The following is a 16,123-nucleotide window of genomic DNA, read 5'->3' on the forward strand; positions in this document are numbered from 1 at the left end:
CCTTGACAGCTGAGTGGAGGATGGACTGGAATGGGGAAAATTTCGTGGCAGACAGACTAAGTATCAGACTATTTCTATAGTCTAGGCATGAGGAGACAAGAGCCTGGACTACAGTGGTGGCAATGTCAGAAGAAAAAGAGGAAATATGCAAGAGAAGTATATTTGGAAAGACAAAATCAATAGGCCTTGGCAACAAACTGGATATGGGATGAGAGAGAGTGAAGAGTCAAGAATGACACCTAAGTGTCAAGCCCAAGTGACTGGGAGGTTGGTGGTGCCCTTGAGAGTAATAGGGAAGTTTGGAAGGGGGAGGGATTGTGGGGTGGGAAGGGAAGATGATGAGTTCAGTTTTGGACATGTTGAGTTTAAGATGTCTATAGGACATCCAGTTCGAGATGGTCAATAGGCAACATGAGACTGGAGGTCAGCAGAGAAGTTCAGGCTGAATAAGTAGATTTGAGAGTCTTCAACACAAAGCTGATAATTGAATCCACTGTAGCTGATTAGGTCACCAAGTGGAATAGTATAGACAGAGAAGAAAAAAGGGTGCAGAACAGAACCCTGTGGTTAGCAGGCATGACCTGGATGAAGATCTAGCAAAGGACACTAAGATGGAATGGGAAGGAAAGAAGGAAGGAAGGAAAAGAGGGAGGGAGGAAGCGAGAATGAGAAGAAAAGAGGAAGCAAAGAAGGGAGAGAGGAAGGAAAGAAGGGAGGGAGAAAGGAAGGAAAGAAGAGAGGAATGGACAAGACCAAGTTACCAAGCTGCAATAGGAACTTTTCTCCAGTTTCTGCTTCTGCTCTGGATAGTAAGGCAGGAGTTAGGAGCTTGGCAGTGTGGCACAGGAGAGACGCTGAGCAGCTTGTTCTTTATGCTAAATGGATAATTACTAAAAAAAAAAATTCAATAGTGAGAGGACTGAGCACTACAGGAAGAGAAAAGAAGCTTATATTGTGAAAAGTTCTTATTAGGGAAGTTAAAACTGCCGGCTCCTAAGCAGGGGGTTATGACAAATGATAAAACTATAAAATATGTGTAAACTTGGATTAGGAACAGCTTTTGACTCAAATTAGAAGCTCTTGAAAGTGAGTTAAAAAGAAGTATTATACTCATCTGGGATGGGATGGTGTAGGAAACTATGGTGAGATTAAGTGGTAATTACAATAACTAAATACTAACAAGGAAGGTACTATATTGTATCTAAGTGTTTATTTTCTTTAAAAGCTTTTTCTTTGTGGAAAACTTGGAAGAGACAATAAAAACGTCATCCAATTCCCTCATTTTGCAAGTTAAGGAATCCCTACTTCCCTTCTAGATTTTCCAGAAGAAGGTGAACAGGTCAAAAAACCTGGACACCATAATGTAAAAAATATTACAAGAAAACTGCCTAGAACTTCTTCTTCACCTATTACTCTTTATGCTTACAAAGTTCAAGAAAGTGTTCTATTGAATCGATGGTTAAATTATATTTCATGTGGATTTTATATGAAAGTATATCATGTTCAATAAGAATTTGTAACAACAAGGTTGCTAGCAGCTACTGTGGCCATGTAAGACCAACAACAAGAGCACAAAGGAGGGCTGCCAACACAGATTCTTTGATCTGCTTTTCTAGGGAAAGCGACTTTAAGGGGTTAACAACCTCAGTTTAATTAAACATACATATATCATTCACTTAGTTCAGGCAGAAAAGATCAGCTCCCTGAACTTCAGGGCAAATAGAAACAGAAATTACAAGCAGATGAACAGAAGATCTGGTATGATCAAGTCACGATAGTTACCAGAGAAGCACCAACATCTGGGTTTCAAAGCTGGGGGGGGGGCTATTTCAACAGCTTGCCCAGAGTCTTGTCACCCACACTCTTTCAATGAGTGTACCCCCAAAAGTGAAATGCTAACCTTCCAACACATTCTCTGCTCAGGGCCCTGGGGACTCAGGGCTCACTATCCAGGGTGTGGGAAATCAGGGCATGGGAAAGCATATACAAATCAATGACTCTCCATTGCCTCAGTGCTGAGAAGCATTCCAAGGCAAAAGATCCCATTCAAACAAAGGCCAGACTCATTAAAGGCATTTGGTTGCCTTAGCATCCCAAAAGAGAACAAGAGCAAAAAATCCTGCCCTGATTACCATTTCAGCATTTATTATTGCCTGCTATGTGTCAGGAACTGAGGATACAAAATCAAAAATGAAAATAGTCCCTTCATTTAAGGAGATCATATTTTATCAGAAAATCAATATATATACATATAATATGTGTATTTATATAAAAATAAGTAAAAGATAATTTAGAAAGTTTGGGGCTAGTAGCTAGGGGGATCAGGAAAGGTCTCATGTAGGATATGACATGAGCTAGCTTTGGAGGAAATTAGGGATTCCAAGGGGCAGAATGTGGGAGAGGCACATCCTACATATGGAGAACAACTTGGGCAAAGGCATGAATAGAATAAATGAGATGACATGTGTAGGATGGACAAGAAAGCAAGTTTATTAGAATGTATAAAGAGGAATAATATGTAATAAGCCTGAAAACAGGTTGGAGTCAGGCTGTAAAGGGCTTTAAATAGCAGTCAGAGGGATTTCTATTTGATTCTATATGTAAGAGGGAACTGGAACTTGAAGGAAGTCAAGGAAGCCAGAATATGGAGATAAGGAACATGGCTGAGACAGCTTTGATGTCTAGCCACTGAGGGAACTGCCATTGAATGGGAAGTAGTCAAAAGTGAGCAATAGGGGAGTGAATGAAAAGTATTAAAATTAACAAGAACCGCAAGAGGAAGAAAACTCTATTTAAAGATCTTGAGCATAAACAGATAAAACAACAGGAAAGATATGGCCTCTAGATCCAGTCCAAACATCTATGATATTCCAACAGATACCCATGTATTATAAGTCAAAGGAAAATGAATCAATAGTTGATGAGGAATAAGAAACTGAGGATTCCCAAAGAGCATGGAACCATAGCAGGATGTTTCTTAATAGTTTAAAAAAAGGAATAAGAGTTGTGAAAGCAAATTTTTTGGCCTGCACATCAGAAATAATCAGGAGAATAGAAAACTTGAATCCATGGTGTCAAACATCACTAAAGAAACAAAAAGAGAGACCAATGAATTGGGAATAGCAGATACACTGAAGTAAAAGATAATCTGAAGAAGAGAAGCACAAAAATTAATATTAAAAGAAAAAATGGTATCTACTCAAGCAAAATATATCATTTCAAACACAGGATATATAGAGGCAACAAGGGTCACAAGAACAAGGGTGTTCTGTTTCCCAGAACAACCAAGTCAAGAAACTTGAAAACCATAAAGCAAGAAATATTACAAGAAAATTCCCAGAACAACCAAGTCAAGAAACTTGAAAACCATAAAGCAAGAAATATTACAAGAAAATTCCCCAGAACTTCTGAACATATAAAACCAAGTGCTAATTGAAGAAATATCCATAGGTAGCCTCTAGAAAATGAAAACAAAACACCTATGATTTAAACTCCAAGCCATATAGTAGCTAAATTAAATAATTCCAATAAAAACCAACACATTTTACAAGTGACCTTTAAAAGACCTTTAAAAAAGTAAATCTGAATAACATATTGGGTACCCTATACTAAGAGAAATTGGAGGGAAAGGAATAATTTGTTCTGAAGAGAAAAGAAGTTCAAGAAGCAACCCAAGATGATAGGCTCTGCAAACCTGAGCCTTTTAATGAAAAAGGTGGATGTTCAATTAAAAAACAGGCTTTCAAAGCATTCCCATAATGCAAACCAGACCTCAAAAATTTATTTGCTTTACAAACATCCTAGGCAATAGAAATACAAGAAAGTTAAACAAATACGGCAAACAAGGGAGGCATAGATAAAACAAATTACCCCAGGGGAAAAAAAAACAAACCAAAGGAGAATAACATCTATGGGGTTAACAACAAAAACAACAATAGAGAGACCATGAAGAAGTTTTCTTTCTAATAGCACATAAAGAAACAAGGGTAAAAGTGGAAGGCAGAAGTGGTGATAGAGAAACAGGTCTGAAACATCATAGACCAAACCTCACAAGATACCTGTTTCTTTGTGGGACTAAATTGCAGAATAGGAGGATGCATAAAAAGAAGAGAAGAGGAAGAGGATAGAAAGGGATATGTGATATTCCCCAATCAAGTCAAAGATTAACAATGAAGGGAAAATAACCCTTGTATTCTCTCAAAAAGAAGAGCAGGCAAAGAGAGGGACTGAAACAGAGGGAAAGAAAGGAAGAAGTCTTGTTTCAGAGATCTGAAGAGACCCCACTGAAAAATTCTCCTATAGGGGAACAAAGTTCTTTAAATGGATACTTCCTGGGGACAATGGACAACCAGAAGAGTGTGAAGGTATGGATTCAGAGAGATTTCATGGCAGAAGGGGAAAAAAAGTTATCATGAGGGAAGGCAAAAGGTAGTAATATATTATACAATCAGGGACAAAGGAAAATTTTTAGTATGGGGCAATACTTCCATCAATTGCAAAAATGGGTATTTTTAAGAGTGAGACATGAATAGATAAAAAGGCACCACCATCATGCCAGTCCCCCAGGCTTGCAACCTATCTATCATTCTCAACTCCTCCCTATCTCTTTTCTCATGGCACCACCACTTGCCAAGGCCCATGGACTTCACTTTTGTAACATCTTTCCAATGTGCCCCCTCTCTCTGATACTGCCACACCTTAGTGCAGGCCTCCATTACCTAACACAGGGCTATTCAAAATGTGGCCTGAGGGCTGCATGCAGCAAATCAAAATATATTCTCTATTGTTTCAATAAAAACATAAGGTTGGACAGCCCAGACCTAACATATGGACTATTGCAACGTCCTGCTAGTGAATTTACCTGCCTCATTTCTCTTCCCACTCCAATGAATACTCCATTTAGCCACTAAAATGATTTTCCTAAAGTTCATGTCTGACTATGTCTATCCATCCTCTATTCCCAACACCTCATCACCTGTTTGTGTTTAAAGTCCTTCATAAGCTACCCCTCCCTTTCCTGTCTTCTTACGTCTTATTCACCACCACATACACCTCAATCCAGTGACATTAGCCTCCTTGCTGTTCCACAAACAAGATACTTCATCTCTCTGACCCAGATATTTTCTCTCACTGTCCCTCAAGCCTGTAATGCTCTCCCCATTAATTTCTGCTTCTTGGCTTCTTTCAAGTCCCAACTAAAAGCCCATCTTCTACAAGAAACTTTTTCCAACTCCTCTTAATTCTAGTGCTTTCCCTCTCATAATTATTTCCTATTTATCCTGTATACAGCTTGTTTGTACATGTTTCTTTGCTTGTCATCTCTTACATTATATTTTGAGCTCCTTGAGGGGTGGATGATCTTTTTCTTTTCTGTGTATGCTCATTACTTTGCACAGTGCTTGGCACATAGTAGGTGCTTAATAAAAAATCATTAAGGCAATAATATGGAGGTGGTTTACAAAAGGGAACTCAAAAAAACCAAAAGGACTTATATGAACAAAAATATTTATAACAGCTATTTTTGTAGGGGCGAAGAATTGGAAATTGAAAGGATGGCTAAGCAATTCAAGAATGGCTGAACAAATTGTGGTAGATGATTGTGACAGAATATCAATGTGCTATGACAAATGATGAGTACATTCAGTATTAATATGTCTCCCCACCATGTGTTCATAGGCCACATATATTTCCTATAAAGGTTTCCTTCTCATCAATGGCTGTATAATATTCACAGGAAAGTGAGCTCAAAGTTTATGGGGAAAATTTTTATTTGCATTGATATTTAATTAAAAGCCTTTGTTACTTAAAAAAAAAGGATGAGCAGAATCCTTTCAGAAAAATCTGTAAAAAGTTATATGAACTGATGCAAAGTAAAATGAGTAGAACTTCATTTCTGATGTTACTCTAATAGCAGAAGCAACACTGTAACAATTGTATATAATAGCAATATTGTACAATGATTAACTCTGAATGAGTTAGGTATTCTCAGGAATATAATTATCTAAGACAATTCTGAAGGACTTATGATGAAAAATGCTATCATCCACCTTCGGAGAAAGAATTGATAAGATTCTGAATAGATACTTCAAAAAAACCTTTATTTTCCTTTTTTTAAAACTTTATTTTTTTTGTCTGTGTTTTCTTTCACAATGTGACTAATATGAAAATGTTTTGCATGACTGCACACGTATAACCTTTATAAAACTGCTTGCTTTCTCAATGAGGGGGGAAGTGAGGAAGGTAGAGAATTTAGAACTCAGCATTTTTTTAAAAAGAATGTTAAAAATTCTTTTTATATGTAATGGAAAAAATAAAATATTTTTAAAATGGGACTCAAAAAAGGTACCTTAGTAGCTTTATTTCTGTGAAAAATATAGAGACTAAGGAATGAATAAATAAATATAAGGGCCATGAATGAAGAAATAAAGATCTAGATTGAGCAGAAAAGGAATTGAATACACGAAGAGAATGAGGGAATGAAATGCTTGTTAGAAAAAGGTATAGAGGGAGCCAAGATGGCGGTACAAAGGCAGGGACTCACCTGAGCTTTCCCTTCAATCCCTCTAAATACCTTTTAAAAATTACTCTAAACAAATTCTAGAGCAGCAGAACCTATAAAAAGATGGAATGAAACAAATTTCTGGCCTGTGACAACATGGAAGGTTGGCAGGAAAGGTCTGTTGCACCAGGGTGAAAAAGGAGTACAGTCCAGTGCAGGCTGCACCAGTGCAGGCCAATCCCCAGCAAAGCTGCAGCAGGCCTCAGGACAACTAAATCACTGGCAGCAGTGGTGGTTTCCAGACCTCTCAGCCCACAGATGCCAAAGACAACTTGCAAGGTTGGCAGGAAGGGTCAATCATACCTGAGTGAGAGTGGAACGCAGTCCAGGACAAGCTGCATCAGCACAGCCCTGGCCCCAGCAAACCAGGAGCCACTAAATCAGCAGCAACAATGGCTGCTTCCAGAGTTCTCAGCCCATAGACAGGAAGAGGGTCAAAAAACTTGTTAGAAGGAGATTACAGGGTCTTTTTGTTGTTTTTCTTTTTCTTTCTTTCTTTCTTTTTTTTTGCAGGGGGGAAGGCAGGGCAATTGGGGTTAAGTGACTTACCCAAGGTCACACGGCTAGTAAATGTGTCCAGTGCCTGAGGTCAGAGTTGAACTCAGGTACTCCTGACTCCAGGGCCAGTGCTCTACTCACTTCACCACCTAGCTGCCCCAAGGGGTCTTTTTGTTAACACTGAGGCAGGACTCTGTTGTTTCACCCATATTTGGATCTGGGTCACAATCACAGTGGCAGTCCCAGGGCAAGGAGGAGCACTAGCATAGCAGAGCTTGCAGTAGCAGTGGAGGGATGACCCTCCTCACAGTTGCAGGGCAGGAGAGTCAACACCTCTCCTGAGATCATACCACCTTGGAAGAACTGAAAACTTACAGGTCTCTAGAAGTATCCCTGAAAACAGCTGGACAAAACCCCTGAAGCTTGGGACAGCATGCTCTCTGCCCTGGAAGCAGGGCATTACTATAACAAAAAGTTAAAAGTCAAGTAATAGGCTGGGAAAATGAGCAAACAATAGAAAAACTCTGACTATTGAAAGTCACTATAGTGACAAGGAAGATAAAAACACACAATCAGAAGACAACAAAGTCAAAGATCCTACATCCAAAGCCTCCAAGAAAAATATGAATTGGTATCAGGCCATGGAAGAACTCAAAAAGGATTTTGAAAATCAAGTAAGAGAGGTAAAAGAAAAATCGAGAGGAGAAATGAGAGTGATGCAAGAAAATCATGAAAAACGACTCAATAGCTTGGTAAAGGAGACCAAAAAATTAGTGAAGAAAATAACACCTTAAAAAACAGACTAGTCCAAATAGTAAAAGAGGTCCAAAAAACAATGAGGAGAAGAATGCCTTCAAAAGCAGAATTGGCCAAATGAAAAAGGAGGTACAAAAGCTCACTAAAGAAAATAATTCCTTAAAAATTAGAATGGAGCAATGGTAGATAATGACTTAATGAGAAATCAAGAAACAATAAAGCAAAACCAAAGCAATGAAAAATAGAAGACAATGTGAAATATCTCATTGGAAAAAACAACTGGCCTGGAAAATAGATCCAGGAGAGATCATTTAAAAATTTTTAGACTACCTGAAAGTCATGATCAAAAAAAGATCCTAAATGTCATCTTTCAAGAAATTATCAAGGAAACCTCTCCTGATATTCTAGAATCAGAGAGTAAAATAGAAATTGAAAGAATCCATTGACCACCTTCTGAAAGAGATTTCAAAATGAAAACTGCCAGGAATACTATAGCCAAATTCCAAAGCACTCAGGTCAAGGAGAAAATATTGCAAACAGCCAGAAAGAAACAATTCAAGTATCATGGAGCCACAGTAAAGATAGCACAAGATCTATCAGCTTCTACATTAAAGGATGAGAGGGCTTGGAATATGATATTCTGGAAGGCAAAGGATCTAGAATTAAAACCAAGAATCACCTATCCGGCAAAACTGAGTATAATCCTTCAGGGGGCAAAAATGGATATTCAATGAGACAGAGCACGTTCAAGCATTCTTGATGAAAGTCCAGAGCTGAATAGGAAATTTGACTTTGAAATATAAGACTCAAGAGAAGCATAAAAAGGTAAGCAGAAAAGGGAAATCATAAGGTTAAACTGTTTACATACTTATATAGGAAGAAGATATCTGTAACTCATAAGACCTTTCTCATTATTAGGATAGTTAGAAGGAGTATATATATATATACACACACATATATAGATAGACATAGGGCACAGGTGTGACTTGAATATGAAGGGATCATATTTAAAAAATAAAATTAAGGGTTGAGAGAGAAATGTACTGGGAGAAAGGGAAAGGAGAGATAGAATGGGGTGAATTATCTCACATAAAAGCAGCAAGAACAAGCTTTTACAGTGGAGGGGAAGAGGGGGAAGGTGAAGGGGAATGAGTGAACCTTAATCTCATCAGAATTGGCTCAAAGAGGGAATAACATACACCCACAATTGGGTACAGAAATCTACCTTACCCTACAGGAAAGTAGGAGGGGAAGGAGATAAGAGAAAGAGTGGATGATAGATAGGAGGGCAGACTGAGGGAGAGGGTAGTCAGAAGTGAAACATTTTTGAGGAGGGGCAGGGTGAAAGGAGAGAGAGAACAGAATAAACTGGGGGTAGAATAAGATGGAGGGAAACACAGCAGTAGTAACTGTGAAAGAAATTTTGAAGCACATTTCTCTGATGAAGGTCTTTTTTTCAAACATATAGAGAACTGAGTGAAATTAATAAAACTAAGACCCATTCCCCAACTGATAAATGATCAAAAGATATGAACAGTTTTCAGATGAAGTAGTTAAAGCTATCTATAGCCATATGAAAAAATACTTTAACTCACCATTGATTGGAAAAATGCAAATTAAAACAGTTCTGAGGTACTATCTCATACCTATTGGCTTGCCCATAAAGGTACATGACAAAGGTTGGAGGGGATGTGGGAAAAATGAGACAATATTAAGGTACCGTTGGTGGAGTTGTGAACTGATTCAATCATTCTGTAGAGTAATTTGGAGCTATGCCCAAAGGGCTATAAAACTGTGCATACCCTTTGACACAGCAATACCACTACTAGGTCTATATCCCAAAAGAGATTAAAAAAAAGGAAAAGGGGCTATATGTACAAAAATATTTATAGCATCTCTTTTCTTGGGGTAAAGAATTAGAAGTTGAGGGGATGCCCATCAGTTGGGGAATGGCTGAACAAGTTGTGGTATGTGATTATGATGGAATACTATATTGTACCTATAAGAAATGGTGAGGAGGGTGCTCTTAGAAAAACCTGGAAAGACTTGCATGGGGTGACGCAAAGTGAAATTTATTGTGTACAAAGTAACAGCAATCTTGTAAGATGAGCAGCTGTGAATGATTTAGCTACAGAACCTATATAGAATTGCTTGCCTTCTCCATGGAATGGGGGTGGGTAGGGAGAAAAGGAGAGAATTTGGAACTCCAAGCTTCAAAAAACGAATGTTAAAAATTGTTTTTACATGTAATTGGGGAATAATAAAACACTAAATAGAATTTAAAAAGGAAAAGATACAGGAAACAAAAATTTAAAACTAACAAAACAAGTTAAGAGATTTTACTTGACTACTTAATTGAGAAGGAAAAAGGAGGAAAATTTCTACAATTAGAAAAATTAGTTAAGCAACCTCTAAAATTAGTGGCAGAGGAAACAAACAGGAGATGCAGAGGCTTAAGGAGAAGAGAAAGAGAGCCACTGAGAATAAGGTTTCCTTGAAGTAACTGAAGATATAAAGTACTCTCTTTACAGAGGCGGGTAAGGGGAATCTTAACTTGGGAAAAAATATTAGACGCAAATGGAGAGCAAAATAAACATAACTCTCATAACTTTAAATGTGAACAGATTAAAGCAGGACTGTCCAAAATGCAGCCTGCAGTATGATTTATGCGGTCCACCTACAAGCATGGAAATTTACATAAATGCTTTAGTAAAGGAAGTCAAGCTACCACAGAACTCTCACTAAAATGGCAAATCAAAATATATTGTCTATTGTTTCAATAAAAACCTAAGGTTGGACAGCCCTGGATTAAAGTACCCAATGATATCCAATTCCTGAAATGGACTTTTCCTGATTCCTCCAATTCTTCCCCTCTGAAATTATTTTGTATTTATTTTCTATATAACATGTACTTACTCATTTATTTATACATTGCTTCCCCTCAGAGGAATGTAGACTCTATGACAGCAGGGAGTGTTTTTGTTTTTATATTTATGCCTAGCACCTAAGAAAGTGTTGTTGGATGGAATAGGTACTTAAAATTAAAGGATGGTTTTCACCCAGACCACAAGGTCATCTATAACCAAGGTGCCATTATGAGCTAGTTGGAAAGTAAGCCCAATTATCAGCAATGCTCATGGGAGAAAATAATTAGTCCCTCAGACATTCAGTTTGCAGACCACTATATCCACTATAGGCATAATTGGATTTGACATAGACCCAGCAATCAGACACGAACACATGCAGAACACAACTAAAATTAATAGAGACCTAAGCAGAGGGCACTTTACATTTCTGGAACAAAAATAATAACCTTAAAAATAATTTATAGGAAAAATTTTTGAAAAGATAGAAACTCCGGAATTTAGTGTGGTAGGAGTGTCATTTAAATCACGAGAAAGTTTCACAGGATTCTTGTTATGATCATATTCATCAGATCTTAGATCTTGAGCTAGAAGGGATCTCAGAGATAATTTAGTCCCTTATTTTATAAGTGAGGAAACTGAGTCTCAGTAAGATTAAGTGACACGAAGTCACATAGGTTATAAATGTCAGAGTTAGGATTTGTACACTCATTTTCTCCAGTGAGTTAAATACCCTGCTTGGTCTAAAAAGCACTGGAAAACTGATTTTTAAACTTTCATATATGAATTGGTGGTCTTACCTAAAAAAATGGAAAAGATTTTCAGCTGAGTCACCACTGAGTGGCAAGGAATTAACACACACATATACATATATTCAGAGTACATTTAATGGAGACAAATTCTTTTGTGGTTTTGGCAATGTATTTTTTTTGACTAATAAAGGCTAGAAGAAGCAATGGGGTTCAAATCCTGGTTCTGACATGCAATAACTGTGTGACCATGGACTAGTCACCTAATCTTTCTGAGTTTGAGCTCAGTTCTATTATCCGTAGAATGAAAATAACATTTGTCCTGAAAAAGCTTATAACTATGGAAATGTGAATTAAAATTTTTACTCTTCCCCTCTTTATACTATGTTTATGATTCAACTGTTTATAAATACATTATCCTTTAGCAATAGAGCTGACCCTCCGATTGGATCCACAGTGATGGCTCGGGGATTCACCAGATCAGTGTCAAAGAGAACCTTGCGTTCTGAACCATCCAACCTGGCACTCTCTATTTTATCGAGGCCACTATCTGTCCAGAACATGGTTCTACGGAAATAGTCAATGGCAAGTCCTTCTGGGCTCATCAGTCCTAGAAGGGAAGCAAAAGCAAATCTTAAACACTAGGATAGTTAATGAACTTGAAGCACAGAGAATCTTTCTATGTTTCAAGTACAAATAAGAATCCTAAAATGATTAAAATCACAAGACCTAAACTAATAGTAGAAGAAATCTGGAGAAATAGAGGGGGAGAGATAATTGACAAAAGAAATGGTCAGTATGGTATAATGTCTTGAGTGTGCTGGTCTTGGTGTCAGAAAGACTGGGTTAGAATCCTTCTTCAGATACTTAGATCAGTGCTTCTGGAAAGTTGCAAACTTTCTGAGCTTCAGGTTTCCCTATCCAGAATATGGAAATACGAAATTGTTGTGAGGGTCCAATGAAACAATGTATAAATTAAAATAAACCTTAAAGTATCATGTAAATATCAGCTATTATTTAATTTTTGCCTTCATATCAGAGCCCAGCATAGGGTCTGGCATACAGTACCAGTACTTAATAAATTCTTATAGATTATTAATTGATTATTGAAGAAACACTGAACATGTTTAAATAAGTTGAATCATCACAATTTTCCTTATGCTCTCTGATGAAATTTGTAAAAATTAAAAAATGAAAATGACCAGGGCCAATTGTATCCTTTATAGTAGCAAAATTGTATTTTTGTGGCGATTTTTTCCTCAGCGCTTTATCCCCTGAAGCTCCTCAAAATGTTTCTCTTTGACATTAGAAGACAAAGAATCATAGGTGCAATAAGAAGGAGGCGTTGAGGATTCCAGTGTAAACAAGTACTAACAATCACCACCAAAATCTGGATTAACATTGTAATTGCTTTCTTTGGTGACACTCCAAGGACCTTCCTTACTCTCACACGCCATGTGTTAGATCACAATCATTAGATAGAGAAGGGCTTGCATTTTGAGCAGCTCTACAGACATGTACGATTCAACGATTGTTGTTTGATGACAGTGGGGAGAGGGGATGATGAGGATGAGAGAGAAAACCAGAGGAAACACTATAGCACAAAATACTCAAATGACCTGAAAATAATGGAAAATCAAATTTGAAATGTGGTTTTGTGCTAATGGCCACCTCTACTTACCTGAACTGATGACAATTTCAGGCTCATTGCCTAATTCCAGACTGGCCCGACTGATTACACGCCCAGCAACATCGGTCCAATATATCATCTTCTCCTGGCAGTCATAATCTATCCCTACCACAATGGAACCCTTTGTGAAACAAAGCAGAAGAGAAATAATTAGGAATTATGTGGTTGCTTTTATTTATTTTTAGCTGTATAGTACTATTCTGTATAGTGGTCGTAGACTCACAGAATCTTAATTATAGAAAGGCTCCTCTACCATTACAATATCGTCAACAATCTAGTCTTTGTTTGAAGACCTTCAGTGAAAGGGACTACCTCATGAGGTAGCCTACTATACTTCTACATATCTCTAAATGTATTAATTGCCCTTCATTTTGTTTTCTAGGACCAGCAGCACAATTATATCTTATTACTTGAAAAATAGCCCAAGCTGGCTTTGCCTGAGGGATGTTAAATTGTGTATAATTGTTTACTTACTAAAACCTTTATGACACACCTATAAAATGCTATTTCCTGTTGTTCAGGCTGTGACCTGCCCTAGACTTAGGTCTAGATGATTTTGAACCAGCTTCTATACTGCCTACAAACATTCTCGTGTCTTGTCCATCATCAAAAATTCTTCACTTGATCCATCTATCCCCGTAACTATTGTCCCATATCTTTCCTCCTTTTTCTGGGGCTAAACTTTGAGAAGGACTCAATTGAATCAATGGAATATTACTATACTATAAGAAATGATGAGCTCAATGACTTTTAAAAAGCATGGAGAGACCTCCATGAAAAAATGAAGAGTGAAATAAGTAGAACCAAGAGAACACTGTATACAGTAACAGCAGTATTGTTTTAAGAACGATTTTGAGCAACCAAGTCATTCTATTGCAAATTAACCCCAAAGATCCTATGAAGGAAAATGCTGTTTGAATCCAGAAAGGAATGTTGCTGTGGTGTAGGAAATAATGAACTGGTTAATATAGATAAACATGGAAAGACTTGGACTTAAGAAGAAAGATGCTATCCATCTTCAGAGAAACAGATGTTAGGAGGAAACAAACACAGTATGATCACACACACACACACACACACACACACACACACACACACACATATAAGTATATATGTGGATGTTTAGGATCCATCCTTAATCGTAGCTTTCTTTAGGATGGGGTAGGGGTAAGGAGGGAAAAAAATAAAGTAAAAAGTGCACAGCAGAGAACAAGAGAAAACCAACAAGGAAGCAAAGAAAAGCTGGGCAGTTTTGAAAACAATGTGTAGTATTTACTACATAGGTTTTCTTGAAATGGAAATTTATTGTGTTACATTGAATCCTCTCTGTGTTTGCTGTGTACATGACAATGTTTTTTTCTTCTCTTATTTTGTATTTAAGTATAAAATTTTAAAAAAATTTCCTAAAAAAGACAAACAAAAAAAACCCCAAACAAAAAACACTGCCTTCACTTCATTTCTTCTCACTGTTTAACTCTATGTAGTAGGACTTCCAACCTCATTGTTCTGCTGAAATTTCTCTCTGTTAAGTTCCCAATGATCTTTCTTTTTTTTAAATTTTTTTAATTTTATTTTTATTTTTTTCTGATGATTTTTTAAATTTATTCAATATAATATATTTAGTTTTCAGCATTAATTTTCACAAGAGTTTGAATTATAAATTTTCTCCCCATTTCTACCCTCCCCCCTGTTCCCCAGTCAGCCCTCCCTTCTGTCACCCCACCCCTCTCCCATCCCCTCTCCCTTCCTTTCTTGTAGGGCAAGATAAATTTCTACGCCCCATTGCCTGTGTATCTTATTTTCTAGTTGCACGCAAAAACTTTTTCTTTTGTTTTTGAACATCTGTTTTTAAAACTTTGAGTTCTAAATTCTCTCCCCTCTTCCCTTCCCACCCACTCTCCCTAAGAAGTCAAGCAATTCAGCATAGGCCACATGTGTATCATTATGTATAATCCTTCCACAATACTCATGTTGTGAAAGACTAACTGTATTTTGCTCTTTCCTAACCTATCCCCCTTTATTGAATTTTCTCCCTTGACCCTGTCCCTTTTCAAAAGTGTTTGTTTTTGATTACCTCCTCCCCCTATCTGCCTTTCCTTCTATCGTTCCCCCCCCCTTTTTATCTTCTTCCTCCTTCTTTCCTGTGGGGTAAGATACCCAATTGAGTATGTATGGTATTCCCTCCTCAGGTCAAATGTGATGAGAGCAAGATTCACTCATTCCCCCCTCACCTGCCTTCTCTTCTCTTCCTACAGAACTGCTTTTTCTTGCCACTTTTATGTGAGATAATTTGCCCCATTCTATCTCTCCCTTTCTCCCTCTCTCAATATATTCCTCTCTCATCCCTTAATTTGATTTTATTTCTTTTAGATATCTTCCCTTCATCTTCAACTCACCCTGTGCTCTCTCTCTCTCTCTATATATATATATACACACATACATATATACATACATACATATTCACTTATACATATATATACATAAACATATATATATATAGATATGCATATTCCCTTCAGCTACCCTAATACTGAGGTCTCATGAATCATACATGTCATCTTTCAATGTAGGAATGTCAACAAAACAGTTCAACTTTAGTAAGTCCCTTGCAATTTCTTTTTCTTGTTCCTTTTCTTGATTACCTTTTCATGCTTCTGTTGATTCTTGTGTTAGAAAGTCAAATTTTCTATTCAGCTCTAGTCTTTTCACTGAGAAAGCTTGAAAGTCCTATATATTATTGAAAATCCATATTTTGCCTTGGAACATGATACTCAGTTTTGCTGGGTAAGTGATTCTTGGTTTTAATCCTAGCTCCATTGACCTCTGGAATATCGTATTCCAAGCCCTTCGATCTCTTAATGTAGAAGCTGCCAGATCTTGGGTTATTCTGATTGGGTTTCCACAATCCCAAATTGTTTCTTTCTGGCTGCTTGCAGTATTTTCTCCTTGATCTGGGAGCTCTGGAATTTGGCGACAATATTCCTAGGAGTTTTCTTTTTGGGATCTA

General features: G+C 37.3%; 1 protein-coding gene across 1 annotated transcript in view; it reads right to left on the reverse strand.

The window, feature by feature from the left end:
- The window catches only part of NID2 (nidogen 2), a 143,038-nt gene that overhangs the window by 5,462 nt on the left and 121,453 nt on the right, over positions 1-16,123 (reverse strand). The window contains exons 15-16 of the mRNA XM_036750336.1: positions 13,108-13,237; positions 11,865-12,036 (exon numbers count right to left, since the gene is read on the reverse strand). Of these exons, the coding sequence (XP_036606231.1) occupies positions 11,865-12,036; positions 13,108-13,237 (302 nt within the window). The remainder of the gene's footprint in view (positions 1-11,864; positions 12,037-13,107; positions 13,238-16,123) is intronic.

This window comes from Trichosurus vulpecula, chromosome 3, assembly GCF_011100635.1.
Source record: "Trichosurus vulpecula isolate mTriVul1 chromosome 3, mTriVul1.pri, whole genome shotgun sequence".
Lineage (NCBI taxonomy): Eukaryota > Metazoa > Chordata > Mammalia > Diprotodontia > Phalangeridae > Trichosurus > Trichosurus vulpecula.